The sequence below is a fragment of the Neovison vison genome, chromosome X, assembly GCF_020171115.1.
Source record: "Neovison vison isolate M4711 chromosome X, ASM_NN_V1, whole genome shotgun sequence".
In the NCBI taxonomy this organism is placed as follows: domain Eukaryota; kingdom Metazoa; phylum Chordata; class Mammalia; order Carnivora; family Mustelidae; genus Neogale; species Neogale vison.
In genome coordinates, this window is record NC_058105.1 from 41,610,347 (window position 1) to 41,626,957 (window position 16,611).

Here is a 16,611-nt window from a genome sequence, read left to right on the forward strand (position 1 = left end):
GAGATGAAGAGGAATAATATGCATCTTCCCTTTCTTATTTCAATTTTATATATGTGATACATATAATTTTTCCATCATTGACTTTTTATTTACTCAACATAAATACTTTATAGTTCTGGAGGGCACTAAAAGAGAGGAAGCAGTAACCTGATCTTAATATCTATCCCAGATTTAGTCTAAGCCTCTTCTGTGATATCCTAAGGGACAACAGGAATTCTTAACAATCATGTTACTACTATTTTTACCCCTTGAAATTACTCCCATTGGCCTTGAAACACAGTACAAAGATAGTCCAAATTTATAAAGCGTGTTGGGTGAACATTGTGCAGATAGAGCATGCAGGAACATCAGAACCTACAGGATCTCAGAAAGGTGGAAGCAAAGAAATTCTACCCCCACTTGCCTACCCCCCCAAAAATACTCTAGGCATTTCCTCACTTCTCAACCAACAATATCAGGGATGTATTTATCATTTATATCTTTAGATTAAGATATTAAAGACAGTTATTATGCTCTGTTTATGGGGGTCATACATTAGATGGTTATCAATCATTTATAGCCAAGTTCACATTTCAGTTTCACTTTCCTATCAGAAAGCAGTGTCCTGAGAGAACAGGATGCTGATAGATCATTTATATGACGGAGATGAGGGAGAAACAAGAGGAAATTGAGGCTTCTGAGCAATTAAGGCCACTGGAGTGGCTAAAAGGATCAAGGAAGGCACCAACGGTGGGTTGGAGTGACTTCAAATGAAAAAAACAAAAAACAAAACAAAACAAAAACCAAAAATCTGACTTCCCAAGTTTAAAGATTGGTTTGATTTCAAAGAAACACGGGAAGATTTTCTTAACTATCACATTCTGAAACAGTAGCAGTGTGTGACTATAAATGTTCTGGAACCTAAATATTCTACCAATCACTACGTGCTGAAATGGCTTTTGATTCTCATTAGTCAGGACTGTAAGTACCAAATACTTTGAAATCAAATTGAAACAACACTCAATAGCCTAAAATAAGGTATCATAAGGGAAAACACAACCTCTCTCTCTCTATATATATATACCTGGCCATTCTGATTAGAACAATTGATAATCATTGAAAAGGCCACCATTTACAGTTTGGCAATAGTGTGACACCTGTGTGACCAGTACAATCTGACTGGTACAAGTGGCATATTTGTACAGCATGCTTCCCCAACTTTTTAATAAATAAACATTTTTACTCACGAGGAGCCCCCTCGGCCATTTCAATAGCAGTGATTCCTACAGACCACACATCACTCTGCGAAAGAAAAAAGTGACCCCAAAAAGTCATTTAACAATGGGAAACTAATAGTATTTAGAATCTCAAAACAATCTTCAGGTGGGAAATTGTCAATGCCAGATCCATTTTATGGGTTTTCTTTTTTCTTTTCTTTTTTTTTTTTTGTTCTAAGCAATATAATTATTTTATTTTATTTTTTATTTATTTTCAGCATAACAGTATTCATTATTTTTGCACCACACCCAGTGCTCCATGCAATCCATGCACTCTATAATACCCACCACCTGGTACCCTGACCTCCCACACCCCGCCCCTTCAAAACCCTCAGATTGTTTTTCAGAGTCCATAGTCTCTCATGGTTCATCTCCCCTTCCAATTTACCCCAACTCCCTTCTCTCTATCTCCCCATGTCCTCCATGCTATTTGTTATGCTCCACAAATAAGTGAAACCATATGAGAACCTTCATTATAGGCTGGCGTTATAGGAAGACATTATCTGACCTTTGATCAGCCAGTAACTGCACTACACAACAGGATGATATGGGACAGTGTTCAGTGTAAGGAAAATTCATCTTGAATGTTTCGCTATTGTTGCCTTAACTGAAATAGCAAAAGGAGCTTGCTGTGAAGAAACCCTATTACAGGGCGCCTGGGTGGCTCAGTGGGTAAAGCCGCTGCCTTCGGCTCAGGTCATGATCTCAGGGTCCTGGGATCGAGTCCCGCATCGGGCTCTCTGCTCAGCAGGGAGCCTGCTTCCCTCTCTCTCTCTGTCTGCCTCTCCATCTACTTGTGATTTCTCTCTGTCAAAAAATAAATAAAATCTTTAAAAAAAAAACCCTATTACATAGATCTATCAGTTGTGCTATCTTAAGTAAATGATTTAACTCTCTGTACCTCAGTTTCACTATATATAAAATTGAGATAATAATGATATCCATCTCATAGCACTGGTATGAGTGTTAAATAGAATAACATACATAAAAGCACTTTCAGTCAGTTCCTTGAATATAGTAAATTGATAATATAACTATTTTTACTCCAGGAATTATATTCTAAGAAGCTCAAGGAAATTACCCTCACTATTAACTGTATTTTGTTTTTTAGCATGTGGAAAGGGCACAGGGCTGGAGGTATACTGCCTGGCTGGATGACTTCTACAAAAGTTAACTGAATTCTGAGAATCTCAGTTAATAGACTTTTTAGCTTCAAAGAATTATTGTGATGGTGTAAGTTGAAGTCTTCTTTCAATTTACATGGGGCTAAAAATTAAAAATAAATAATTAATATAAGAGAAAGACCTTGGAAGACTGCAAAAAGTTGTTCAGATATAAAGCATCCACTTAAAAGTTATTTACAGCAAGCCACTTTAAAGAACATTATGCCTCTACCATCTCCATAGCATGTAACAGCACTAGACTATAAGTTCTCAATAGATCTGCTTGCAGATAAAGCAAAGGGCATTTAAGGGAAAGGGAAAAAAGATGAGACTTGAATTAATCAACTTCAAGTATTGAATCCTAGGTTCCACACAACTAAAACCACAATGAATTGTTTGGATGACTTATGATGTGGTTTTTCCAGTCTATAGCAAATGGAGAGCTCTCTTTCCACATCAGCTTTTTTGAAATGTGTACATAGATGTATACTGTCCAAATTGCAGTTTCAGTGGAAATTTTAATAAATAGCAAGAATTATTTCTTAATTATTCTATTCCACTGGTTTTCAATGGTTTGGAGGTGAACCATGACAAGGATTTTCTCCTTTACCCTGAGTAATCAAATTATTATTTTTTCCTTTTTGTAGTTAAGTGTGGGGATTAATAATTGGCTTTACATTCATTCATTTTTAAGTTTACAAAGTTCTCTGTCCCTGGAAGTTAAATTTCCATATAAAGCCACATAATATAATATTTCCCCCAAGGTGTCGCAAACAACATAAACTAGACATTATTCTTCAAATATAGATAATTCCAATAGTCTACTTTGTCTAAATTCTTAAAAAATACTATATTTATGTATATAATCAAACCACTATATGAATAGCAGCTAGTATTTCTTACTAGAGTTTAATGTGAAAGAAGGAGTTGCCTGTTTTTTTTATTCTTTTATCATTTAAAAGTAAACATTCGTCAAAAGTCCTTTCCAAACTTTGATTCTCACTATCTGAATCCTCACACTTACTCTGTAATCATAGGAGCGTCTGGGATCTTCGTCACAGTCAATCACTTCAGGTGCCATCCAGTATGGTGTTCCAATGAAACTATTTCTCCTCCCATTAGTTCTGCTCACCTGGGCACTCACTCCAAAATCCACTGCAAAATTCAGCATATGTCAAAATAATTAATCAGTAACAAAAAGCTCAACAAGCTATTTCTTTAACTTGGAAAGCCAATACAAAATCCACAATGGATAACAGATTTTCATTCCAGCCCAGAAAACTTTACCATGAAGTCTACTCCAGGAATACTGAGAAATAGGCTTTTGCTGCTATTTATGTTGGAAAGAGACTCAGAAGTGCTATTATAAATCTACAGTAGGTTTGGCTAAGTTTACCACGAATATTAAAAATAAAGTTCCATCAGTATACCCCGAACCTCTGAAGTGATAACATATGTAGTGTTTGGACCTGCCACCAAGCTGGAGGAAGACCAACACTATAGGCAACATCTAAGAAATATAAGACCTATTAATAGTTTATTAGAAAGCCTCACTTATGACATTAGAAAGTCCTATTACACCAACGAAGAAAAATTATTTTTCTGCTACAATTTATTTCAAATTTTTCTACAGATCTCCTGAACCAGATGCAAATATTCACTGTGGTATCTATATCTTAGTTTAGACTATAAAAGTTCAGTCTTCTATTCATCTGTGGGATACATTATAAGAAAATATTTAGTGTGGTATCCTCAGTAACAGACATAAAAAAAAAGGCCAAAGTAGACTGGGGTTATTTAGTCCAGAAAAAATAAGATGAAAAATGAAAGTAGATGAATTTTTTTCAGGGATAAAAAACGAAGTAGATTTTCTAATTTAGAATGGTTTCCAGGAATCTAAAGGATGGAGAACAATACTGACTGAACAGTAGTTTGAAGAACGTGAGAGAAGAAATGAAAAATTTAGAAGTTAGGAGTTTAAAGTATATTTAGGGAAGGATTTAACAAAACAAGAAAAGTCTGTAATATATGAAAGTCATCATTGGATGTTAAACAATCTTATTATCTAGATTTTTTTGAGAATACATTTAATCAAAGTTCAGCATTCTTACTATCCCTTGAGGGTGAACTTTAAGGGCAAGAGATACCTATGTTGGCCATGAGTTAATATATATGACATTCAGGGAAGAAAATGAAAAGGGGTGATGAATGGAAGAAAAGAAAAATAGAAAAGCTTGCAATTTAGATAAAAATAGAGATTGATTACTGATCAATTGCAATTACAATACAGTCACTTTCCAGTCTCTTTCAACACTCCCTCTGATGTCCTTGTTTGCCTTCTGCAATCTTCTTATGATATGTTGCTTAAATATATACTGGAATCTGAGGAAATGTAAAACCAAATGTATAATGGTTGCACGTAAAATAAGCCTGATTAAATTCTAATTCAGTGCTAAAAGGTCTCTCCTACAGGGTAAAGTCATAAGTTTTCATGTGTGGACTTTGTGACAGAATTTTCAGTGGCTCTTCATTTATTTACTGTGTCTCTTCTTCTGTGTTGCAAATGGTAGAGTTGGTCAGAAAACTTACCGAAATATATGGGAGTGCTTTCACGTGTGAACATACTGTGTGTATAACTTTGTGACAGATTATTTAACCTGTACACTTAAATGTGAGGTCAAAATTCTCCTTATATATTAAGCGTCTTAATACTGTGTTCTTAGTTTTGTAGCTTTTAGACACATAAGACATTATACATTTTCTTGAAATTATTTTTTTTTCTTATTTCAAGAGCAATTACCTCAAACTTCTTCCACAAATATTCAATGAAAACATTCTCAACAAATGAACAAAATTCTTACTGCTGTTGTTTTTGTTCATCAGGAAAAAGAGAACTATCATAAGGTCATGCTAGAGACATGGAAGGCAAGAACTGATTATCATTTTAAAATAATATAGGATTTAATAACCAATTATTTATATTCTATAGCAATGAAATTATCTGCCATTGCATAGTACTGACATTATTTATATGGTATTATTTAAAAACCAACCAATAATATTTATTTTGAACATTAAAGGATGCAATAAATTGTGCCCTGTGTGCATGTGAGACAATATGTGTAAATTATGCCATTTTCAATCCTGGAATAGAAAGCCAAGGACTTTCTGGTCTTTTGATTTCTAATTTTGAACTTGATCTGGATACTATGGGAGGAACTAATATCAGTTATTTAAATATTTGAGGGAAAATTCCAAAAAAGCAATTTGTACTTACTTAATTTAAAAGTTCTTTGATATTATTGATATTATTTGGAAAATATGATTTTGTGATGTGGAAGAATTATGTTTTTGTTTCCTTGTCCATGGTATAGAAACTTGCACAAAATACTCAATTCAATTATTAAAATAAATATAATATCTATACTTAATAGAGAGTAAAACAATGACCAAAATGTAAGCCTTCCATTAGAATTTAGAAGTTTTTAACCACATGATTTCAGAGAAGCAGTAAAAGGTGCATTTTTCTCCTGCTCCACCTACCTCCCTCCCCAAACAAATTTTCAAATTTTGACTGGTTTTGCAAGCAAGGAGAACACAGCCTAAATAAGTAGAGGATATTGTTAGTGACGTGATAGAAAATATAGTTATTTTAAAGGACTCATCCCAATTAAAATATTTGGGGCCTCGCTTAATGTACAAGAAGAAACTTACCAAGTTTTACTTCAGCATTATGAGTCAGTAGCACATTTTGACCTTTGATGTCCCGGTGAATTACACGGTGTGCATGAAGATGAGCTAGGCCCTGCACATAGATAGATACATACTTATTCAAAAAGTCACATCAATATATATATTTTTTCTCTTTTTCTGTTAATGTGCTTAGTATTTTTGGAAGACCTTTCCGTAAGAAAAGTGGTCCAGACTTGCATTTTTCAGAAAAAATTCTTTCTTTAGGCTGGAATTACTACAACCAGTTCCCAGAAATTCTACTTTTGGCTATAAGGAAAGGAAAATAAATCAGGACAACCATGAAAGGAAAAGAACACCAAAAAGTAATGTTTTGATACATTGGGCCATATACCTTCCTTTCTAGTCTCCATATTTCCAACTAACCATAAGAATGAAGACATGGACATCTTAAATATCATAGCTCAGCCATTGTCTTACTCTATTCCTCATCCAACCATTTGTTTAATCCAAAGTATTTTCTAGTCAACCTTGTAGGCTGAAAATTTGGGGGAATATGGAAATTCATTTTAAAGCACTTGCAATTTGTATTGGCTCACCATGCTGGATCCAACCTATCCATCACTAAAATTAACCTGTGGGGCGCCTGGGTGGCTCAGTGGGTTAAGCCTCTGCCTTCGGCTCAGGTCATGATCCTAGGGTGCTGGGATCGAGCCCCGCATTGGCTCTCTGCTCGGCGGGGAGCCTGCTTCCTCCTCTCTCTCTCTCTGCCTGCCTCTCTGCCTACTTGTGATCTCTCTGTCCAATAAATAAACAAAAATCTTAAAAAAAAAAACCCTAACCTGTGACCTGGCTTCAAAGAGAATTCTCCAAATAATAACTGGGGATTAATAATAGAAGTAACAGTAAAAATGGCTAATATTTATTGAGTCATCAAATTTATTTTAGTTTTTGCCTAGGACTGTGCTAACTGCTTTACATGGAGGAAATTATGAAATCGTCACTGCAATCCTTTGAGGATGGTACTAACATCACCCCACATTAAGAAAGTGAGATTTTGAAAATTAAGTAACTGATTAAAGGACACAAAGCTAATAAATGATGAACCGAAAATTAAACTCAGTCCAGAATTTACACTCAAATAGTTACACTATTAACAAGTGAATCCAATTAAGATATAAAGAAGACCATTCTAACACTACGTATCAGTGGTGCTATTCAGTTCTGTTAATATCCTCCTCTAGTGACCCTAAGAACTTAAACCACAGAGAAAAATTTGAGTGTGGTAGATTAAGAAGATTGTTCTCATCCAGTCTGGTATTCAAAGTAAAGCAAGTTTTAAAAGCAGGACATTATTGAAATAGGATATCTGTCTGCAAAATGGTTATGGATGGTTTGGGTCTACTTCTTTCTTAATCTCTAATGATAGTGCTACTTTTTTTTTAAAGAACTCTAAAAATCTAAATAATGTTATAAATATTCCAAGTGGTTATTTCCATGATCCAATGAACACAATAGTCTAACTCTGACAGAGCCATTAAAAACCATGATTTGGAAGGGCCTGGGTACCCACCATTCAGTCTACCCAAAGTTAAGGACATCATCTGAAAATCTGCTCTCTCTAAAGCTATTTAGGTTTTTGGTATCCTGATCCAGAGGTTATGTTCAGAATTTCTTGAACCACCCTATAAGGGCAGGTATAAGGTACATTGCATATATTACTCCCAGGTGTTTTCAAGGCCAGGGGAGAATGACTATATGAAGACTCACCTGAAGGATTTCTCGGCAGATATATGCAATCCAATCTTCTTTCAAACTCTGATTTCTGGTCATTCTCACTACATCAGTGACTGAGCCTGCTGCGCATAACTCCATCACCATCTGCAGGGAATCCAGTAAAGTGTCAAGAATTAGAAAGTAATTCTCTGAAAATATCTGGAGAGTTTCAATCCATATGGCTTGTATTTATATGTGATGTTTAGAGATTAAGACACTGCAAAGACTGGCTTAGTTGTCTGGGGGAGGTCTCTAAAGGCTAGTGGAATTAAAAAAAAAAAGTTGGAACATATCCAAGGATCTGTGGAAGGAGGAAAAGGAGGTATCACACCAGGGATATTTAACTAGGAGGTGGAATTTGAGCTAAGCCTTGAAGGATAGATAATGTTTGAATATACTGAGAAGGAAGAACATTCAGTTTATTGAAAACAGAATGATCACATTCCTTTAGAAATAGGCTTGTCAAGGAGACAAGCCTGAATGATGACTGGAGCTCAAGAGGAAAATACTGCTGAAGGAACAACTTGATTGCATGTGAAAAAGCAGGAAAGCAGGAGCTCAAAAGAATTAATACTTCAAAATTAAGATTTGTATTTATTGTTTTGTTTTTATTTTAAATTCTAGACTATTTTTCCCTAAGATACTGACAAACTACAATTTCAAGGGAGAAACTGTCAACTGCATTCCTATAGGGCATTTTTTTCCCCAAATGATTTTACTGCTAAGGAAAAGTCTATTTTAAGGTTACTATCACTGACAGCATCTCATTCAGTTATTACTTTATTAATAGAGTAAATTTATCAGAAAATTTATCTTTTTGCCATCAATGAATCAGGTGGCCAACTAGTACATTTCCTTTCCCATTTTAGCTAACCAGAGGACTGGCCAATGTGAAAGAGAATATATCTATTATAAACAACCCAGCAAACTTTTCTTTAAGCACAGGCTTATGCATCAGTGCCTGTGTCAAAACTGTTGTGTAAATAAAAAAACATGTTTTTTTTTAACTGTAGGCAAGTTAATTAATTTTTGCTGTAGAAGAAGGAAACCAAAAAAATGGGCCCCAAACATGAATATTTAAAAGTCTACCTTAATCACTCTTTAATTTACATTTGTTCACAACTAATATTATAGCATGTCTTTAACCTGAGTATGCTCTCATGAAGCAGAAGAGTAGAATCAAACAAAAGTAATAACGCAAATAAGCCACAAAAGCTCAATTTTCATGTTAACTTAAACGGGCACAACATGTACACCTGTGGTAATGGAAGAAAAGAGACTCATTTTAAATAATGACAAACCTGACTTAAAGCTATTCATTCAGATACACCTTGAAAGTCTTGCTAATACTGAGTCAGAAAAGCTCTACTCTGAAAGAAATGTAACACACTCTCAATTATTTTCCCAGCTTTGTATGCATGATGCCTGGCACATACACGTTATAAATGGTAATTCTTTAGTCATTTATTTACTTTCTATTTGTTTTGATTAACATAGGCAAGAAATTGTAAATGGTCTCATGAAAACTCTTAGCTCCACAAATAATTTATTCATCCTTCAGATCGCAGTTCAAGGAAATTTTCTCAAAGAAGAGTTTCTCGTTCCCTAACTTAATTTAGATTCCTTTGTTATTTGCCCACATAGAAGCATGTTATTTCCCTTCTGACCAATTATCTATTCATATGTGTCATTATTTGAGTGCTACCAGTCATTGCAAGTGAATTGTAAGCCCTGATGGGTCAGGGACATGTCTATTCAGCTCATCCATGTATCCTCAGAATCTAGCAGAAGGAATGGCAAATAGATTTTTTAAAAAAATATTTAATTTATTTATTTAACAGAGAGAGAGAGAGCAAGAGAGCATATGAACAAGCAGGGGGAGCTTCAGGCAGAGGGAAAGGGAGAAGCAGGCTCCCTTCTCTCTGAGCAGGGAGCCAGATGTCAGTCTCAATCTCAGGACCCTGGGATCATGACCTGAGCTGAAGGCAGATGCCTAACCAACTGAGTCTCCCAGGGGGCCCAAATAGATGGTTCTGAATGGCTATGTTAAATGACTGAATGAATTGAGTACTGCTAAATATATCAATAAGGAGACTGCTATACAGGTAAAAGGAAAAAAAATTGTAAGTAAAACTATATTAAAAGACAAATTTTGGTTCTTCTCTCTTCTCATATTAATTTGTTCCATCACATTGATTGATTTGTGAATGTTGAACCATCCTTGTAGCCCAGGGATGAATCCCACCTGGTCATGGTGGATAATCTTTTCAATGTGCTGTTGGATCCTGTTTGCTAGGATCTTGTTGAGAATCTTAGCATCCATATTCATCAGTGATATTGGTCTGAAATTCTCCTTTTTGGTAGGGTCTTTGCCTGGCTTGGGGGTCAGGGTAATGCTGGCTTCACAGAAAGAGTCTGGAAGTTTTCCTTCTGCTTCAATTTTTTGAAACAGCTTCAGGAGAAGAGGTGTTATTTCTTCTTTGAAAGTTTGGTAGAATTCCCCAGGGAATCCGTCAGGTCCTGGGCTCTTGCTTTTTGGGAGGTTTTTGATCACTGCTTCAATCTCGTTACTAGATATCAGTCTATTCAGGTTGTCGATTTCTTCCTGGTTCAATTTTCAGAGTTTATAGTTTTCCAGGAATGCATTCATTTCTTCTAGGTTGCTTAGCTTATTGGCATATAACTGTTGATAATAACTTCTGATGATTGTTTCTACTTCCTTGGTGTTAGTTGTGATCTCTCCCTTTTCATTCATAATTTTATGAATTTGGGCTTTCTCTCTTTTCTTTTGGATTAGTGTGGCCAGTGGCTTATCGATCTTATTGATTCTTTCAAAAAACCAGCTTCTAGTTTCATTGATAGGTTCTACTGTATCTCTGGTTTCTACCTCATTGATCTCAGCTCTAATTTTGATTATTTCCCTTCTTATGTGTGGAGTTGGTTTGATTCGCTCTTGATTCTCCACTTCTTTAAGGTGTAGAGAGAGCTGCTGTGTTCCGAATTTTTCAATTTTTTTGAGGGAGGCTTGGATGGCTATGTATTTCCCCCTTAGGACTGCCTTTGCTATATCCCATAGGTTTTTGGACCGAAGTGTCTTCATTTTCATTGGTTTCCATGAATTGTTTCAGTTCTTCTTTGATCTCCTGGGTGATCCAAGCATTCTTAAGCAAGGTGGCCATTAGCTTTCAGGTGTTTGAGTTCCTTCAGAACTTTTCCTTGTGATTGAGCTCCAGTTTCAAAGCATTGTGATCTGAGAATATGCAGGGAATAATCTCAGTCTTTTGGTATCGGCTGAGTCCTGATTTGTGACCCAGTATGTGGTCATAAAACATGTGCATTTGAGAAGAATGAGTATTCTGTTGTTTTAGGGTGGAACGTTCTGTATATATCTATGAGGTCCATCTGGTCCAATGTGTCATTCATTGCTCTTGTTTCTTTATTGATTTTCAGCTTCGATGGTCTATTTCTGAGAGAGGCATGTTAAGATCTCCTACTATTAGTGTATTCATATCAATATGACTCTTTATCTTGATTAACAGTTTTCTTATGTAATTGGCTGCTCCCATATTGGGGGTATAGATATTTATAATTGTTAGATCATCTTGGTGGATAGTCCCTTTAAGAATTATGTAGTGTCCTTCTGTATCTCTGACTACAGTCTTTAGTTTTTGTATGCCAAAAATATACCAGTAGCCATTAAAGCTATGCAGCAATAGTTAGTAAAATGTCAACTGGAATTGTCAGAAAATAGAAAATATACTTAGCTGATGAGGGAGTGGTGATGCAACATGGGGGCTTAAGTGGGTAGGAGAAGAATCCATGAAACAAGATGGGATAGGGAGGGAGACAAACCATAAGTGACTCTTAATCTCACGAAACAAACTGTGGGTTGCTGGGGGGAGGGGGGTTGGGAGAAGGGGGGTAGGGTTATGGACATTGGGGAGGGTATGTGCTTTTGGGTAAATTGGAAGGGGAGATGAACCATGAGAGACTATGGACTCTGAAAAACAATCTGAGGGGTTTGAAGTGGCGGGGGGGTGGGAGGTTGGGGTACCAGGTGGTGGGTATTATAGAGGGCACAGCTTGCATGGAGCACTGGGTGTGGTGAAAAAATAATGAATACTGTTTTTCTGAAAAGAAATAAATTGGAAAAAAAAAAGAAAATATACTTAGCTGGATATTTGGAAGAAAATAGAGTTTAAGTGAAGATCTGAGGTTCTCAAGGTGTGGTACCCAGACCAGTAGCATCAATATCACCTATGAACTTGCCAAGTTCAGATTCATGGACCCACAGCCCACACCAACTAAATAAAAAACTCTAGGGGTGGAGCTCATCCATCTGTATTTTATCAGGCTTTCCAAGAGATTCTCATGCATGCTAAAGTTTACACACCATGATTTCAATTCAATCCCTTGTTGAAAACCGTTCTATAATGTCCACATTCTTCCTAAAGGCCATTATATGAAGTGTAACAATCTTTCCTTGAAAACTGAAAATTCGGAAAATTCTTAGTTATTATTTTAGAAAAAGCAATGCTATTCTTGACTTGACCTGGAAATGGAAATGTAGCTGGCAAGTGTATACTGACTTCACTTATGTTCTAAATATCCCCTTTTAAATAAGCATATCTTTGACCAAAACTCATATTCTTGTAATTTGACTGTTTCTGCTATAGTGGGAAGCAGCAACAATTCTGCCAATGGTAGTGTAGGTTTTAGATGCCCTCTAAAATTTACATCTCATTGATTAGTAATTTGTGGTAGTATAGACATAAAATGACAAAGTAAAAGGAAAAGTCACCTAACTAACCATTTAGAAAAGAACGGCTAGGAGTTATGTTTAAACATAAGTACATATACTTAAAAACAATTAAATGCACCCCTACGTTAATACCAAACACTAATTTGAATTTATACTTATCCAGTCACCATTTGCAAGTCCATACCTCTAATATACCAGTAAATGTACATAAAAAGTTATAAGAAACAAAACTATATTTAAGAAATATGTTAGATATTCCCAGTATTCATTTGAGTCCTTCCTTATTTTACTCTGAAGTCCCTCACCAGGAACTTAAGTTTCCTGAAATCATTCCATATTTATCACTCCCATCTCCAGGAATCAGAACACATTTTGTCACACTACTTTGAGCAGTTGAGTTCTTAAATTTTCCTGTATGTGCACAGAAGTGACATCTAGGTTTATGAAAATGTATTTCCTCAGGTGAGACTTAGTCTTAGGAAGTAAGATCAAGGTAATTAAATACATACCCAAAGTTGGTGCCTCTGGCCAGGGGGGCTCAGCTTGAAAAAAGCACCATAGAAAGATACAATGTTTTTGTGGAAAGAGTACTTCTTCAAAAGGTTGAGTTCAGTCCTGAGATCCTCTTCCTCATCCTGTAGAATAAGAATAGACAATAGATATCATATGATCTCCCTGATATGAGGAAGTGGTGATGCAACATGGGGGCTTAAGTGGGTAGGAGAAGAATCCATGAAACAAGATGGGATAGGGAGGGAGACAAACCATAAGTGACTCTTAATCTCACGAAACAAACTGTGGGTTGCTGGGGGGAGGGGGGTTGGGAGAAGGGGGGTAGGGTTATGGACATTGGGGAGGGTATGTGCTTTTGGGTAAATTGGAAGGGGAGATGAACCATGAGAGACTATGGACTCTGAAAAACAATCTGAGGGGTTTGAAGTGGCGGGGGGGGTGGGAGGTTGGGGTATCAGGTGGTGGGTATTATAGAGGGCACAGCTTGCATGGAACACTGGGTGTGGTGAAAAAATAATGAATACTGTTTTTCTGAAAATAAATAAATTGGAAAAAAAAAGAATAGACAATAGATGATAAAGCTCTTAAGCTATGCCAGTTAATAACTGTGGGATCCTAACTTACAGTAAAACAAGGGAAATCCTATGGCTACCCATTACGTCACAGAGCAATTTATAATAAAGTCTCATTTAGAAATGTCAGAGAATGGAGACCTCTGGTTAACTGGAAATCTGGGAGAAAATAAAGCTTAACTGAAGATCCTTTAAATTCAGTGTTTCTCAAAATATGAACCTTGTCCAAGCAGCAGTGGCCACTGTTTAAACTTTTCACTGAATAGAATCATTATATTTTTGTTTATTTTGTAACATTCTTATTGAGATAATTTATATACTATATAATTTATCCATTTAAAGTATAAAATTCGGGATGCCTGGGTGGCTCAGTTGGTTAAGCCACTGCCTTTGGCTCAGGTCATGATCCCAGGGTCCAAGGACCGAGTCCCAGATCAGGCTCCTTGCTCAGCAGGGAGCCTGCTTCTCCCTCCACCTCTGCCTGCCACTCTGCCTGCTTGTACCCTCATGCTGTCTTTTTCTCTCTCTGACAAGCAAATAAATAAAATCTATAAAGTATAAAATTCAATGGTTTTTAGTATATTTACAGAATTATGCAACCATCACCACAATCTACTTTAAAACATTTTTATCTCCCCAAAGGAAACTTTTAACTCTTTAGTTAAAATTCTGCCACATACACATCCCAGCTTTATTGAACCCGTAATATATTTTCTATTTCTTTAGATATATTTATCTTGAACATTTTATATAAATGAAAACCATATAGTATGTGGACTTTTGTGGTTTTTTCTGAAAGTTATCCTCTTATACAGCATATCATTATTTTATTCATTTTTCACTCATTAACTGATAGATATTTAGGTTATTCCCACCTTTTGGCTATTACAAATAATGCTATTGTGGACATTCATATCAAGTTTTTGTGTAAATATATGTTTTTATATCTTTTTGGTATATACCTCGGAATTAAATTGTTAGGTCAAATGGTAACTCCATATTTAACATTTTGACAAAATACCAAATTGTTTTCCAAGTGCTGTACCTATTTTTACTCCCAACGGTAATGATAATTCTAATTTCTCCATACCCTCATCAACACTTACTATTTTCTGTTTTATCATTTCAGCCATCCTAGTGGTTTTTATCACATTGTGATTTTCCCTTGCAATTCCCTGATGACTAATCATATCAAGGATCTGTTCATGTACTCACTAGCCATTTGTGTATGATCTTCAGAGGAATGTCTAATTGAAAATCTTTGCCTTTGTTTTCTAATTGGGTTAATTGTCTTTTTATTATGAATTGCAAGATTTATTTATATATTCTGGATCCAAATACTTTATAAGGTGTATGATTTGCAAACATTTTCTTCCGTTCTGTGGGTTGTCTTTTCACTATCTTGATAGTGTCTTTTGAGAAACAAAATTTTTAATTTTGGTAAAGTCTGATTTATTGATTTCTTGTCTTTTTGTTTGTACTTTTGGTGTCATATCTAAGGATCCATTGCCAAATCTAAAGTGATGAAGATTTATCCAAATGTTTTCTTCTATGTGTTTTATAGTTTTAATTCTCACATTTAAGCCTTTGATAATTTTGAGCTAATCTTCATAAAAACAAAGGGTGTAAGTTCATTTTTTACATGGGAACATCTAGTTGTCTCAGCATTATTTGTTGAAAAGATTATTTTTCTCTGTGAATTGTCTTTTTAACCTTGTCAATGCTGAATGAAATAAGTCTAGCAGAGAGAGTCAATTATCATATGGTTTCACTGACTTGTGGAGCATAAGGAATAACACAAAGGACATTGGGTGAAGGAGGGGAGAAGTGAGTTTGGGGAAATCGGAGGAGGAGACAAACCATGAGAGACTGTGGACTCTGAGAAACAGACTGAGGGTTTTGGAGGGGAGGGGGAGGGGGTTGGGAGGGCCTGATGGTGGATATTAAGGAGGGCACGTATTGCATGGAGCACTGGGTGTGGTGCATAAACAACGAATCTTGGAACACTGCAAAGATAAAATAAAAATTTTAAAAATCCATTAACCATAGATATATGGAAATAGTCCTATTCCACTGATCTGTATGTCTATCCTTATGTCTGTACCACACTGACTTGGTTTATGACTCATTGGATTTTTAAGATACAGGTTTGATCTGTGCTAATCTTTTGTAAAGATATGCTTAAAGTCATTTGTTTTCTTAATCACAACAGTGATACATATGGATAAAATGTATTTATATCTGTAAAGTAAAACATGTAAATGCTATACACTTACTGAATGTCCTTCTACTAGTGATAACAGTTGAGTGTATATTCCTTCAGTCATTTTTATTTTTCCAGTTATTTTTATTTCTCCAGAATATATACATATCTCACTACTCTGCAACTTGCATGTCTTACCCAATACCTAAATTGCATGTTTCTATATCAATAAACATAAATGCATTTCCTTTTTATGGATGCATAGAATTGTGCAGATTAAAGATATGGGTATGCACTCAGGGGACAGGTCAGGGCCAAAGGTATTATTTTTGAGGATTATCTCTATAGTGATAATTGAAGCCACACTTTCGTGTAGGATTTCCAAGGTAGAATACATAATTTCAAGAGACATTTTTAGTGAAAGACAGTATGATGTCATCAGAAAAGAGCATCTAGGGACACCTGCGTGGCTCAGTCAGCTAAGCATCCAACTCTTGGTTTGGGCTCAGGTCATGATCTCAGGTTCCCAGTGTGGAACTTGCTTAAGATTCTCTTTCTCCCTCTCCTTCTGCTTCTTCCTTCCCCACCTCTCTTTCTCACTCTATCTAAAAAAATAAAAAAATAAATAAAATAAAGGAACATCTACACTGGACACTAGGAAACCTAGGTTTTACCC

At 35.7% G+C, this 16,611-nt stretch overlaps 1 protein-coding gene across 4 annotated transcripts in view; it reads right to left on the reverse strand.

The window, feature by feature from the left end:
* Positions 1–16,611, reverse strand: part of NRK (Nik related kinase) — a 133,036-nt gene that overhangs the window by 48,336 nt on the left and 68,089 nt on the right. For all 4 annotated transcript variants that reach the window (XM_044235533.1, XM_044235532.1, XM_044235531.1 and 1 more), the window contains 5 exons: positions 13,157–13,282; positions 7,880–7,990; positions 6,134–6,224; positions 3,444–3,574; positions 1,227–1,281 (listed from right to left, as the gene is read on the reverse strand). In XM_044235533.1, the coding sequence (XP_044091468.1) occupies positions 1,227–1,281; positions 3,444–3,574; positions 6,134–6,224; positions 7,880–7,990; positions 13,157–13,282 (514 nt within the window). The remainder of the gene's footprint in view (positions 1–1,226; positions 1,282–3,443; positions 3,575–6,133; positions 6,225–7,879; positions 7,991–13,156; positions 13,283–16,611) is intronic.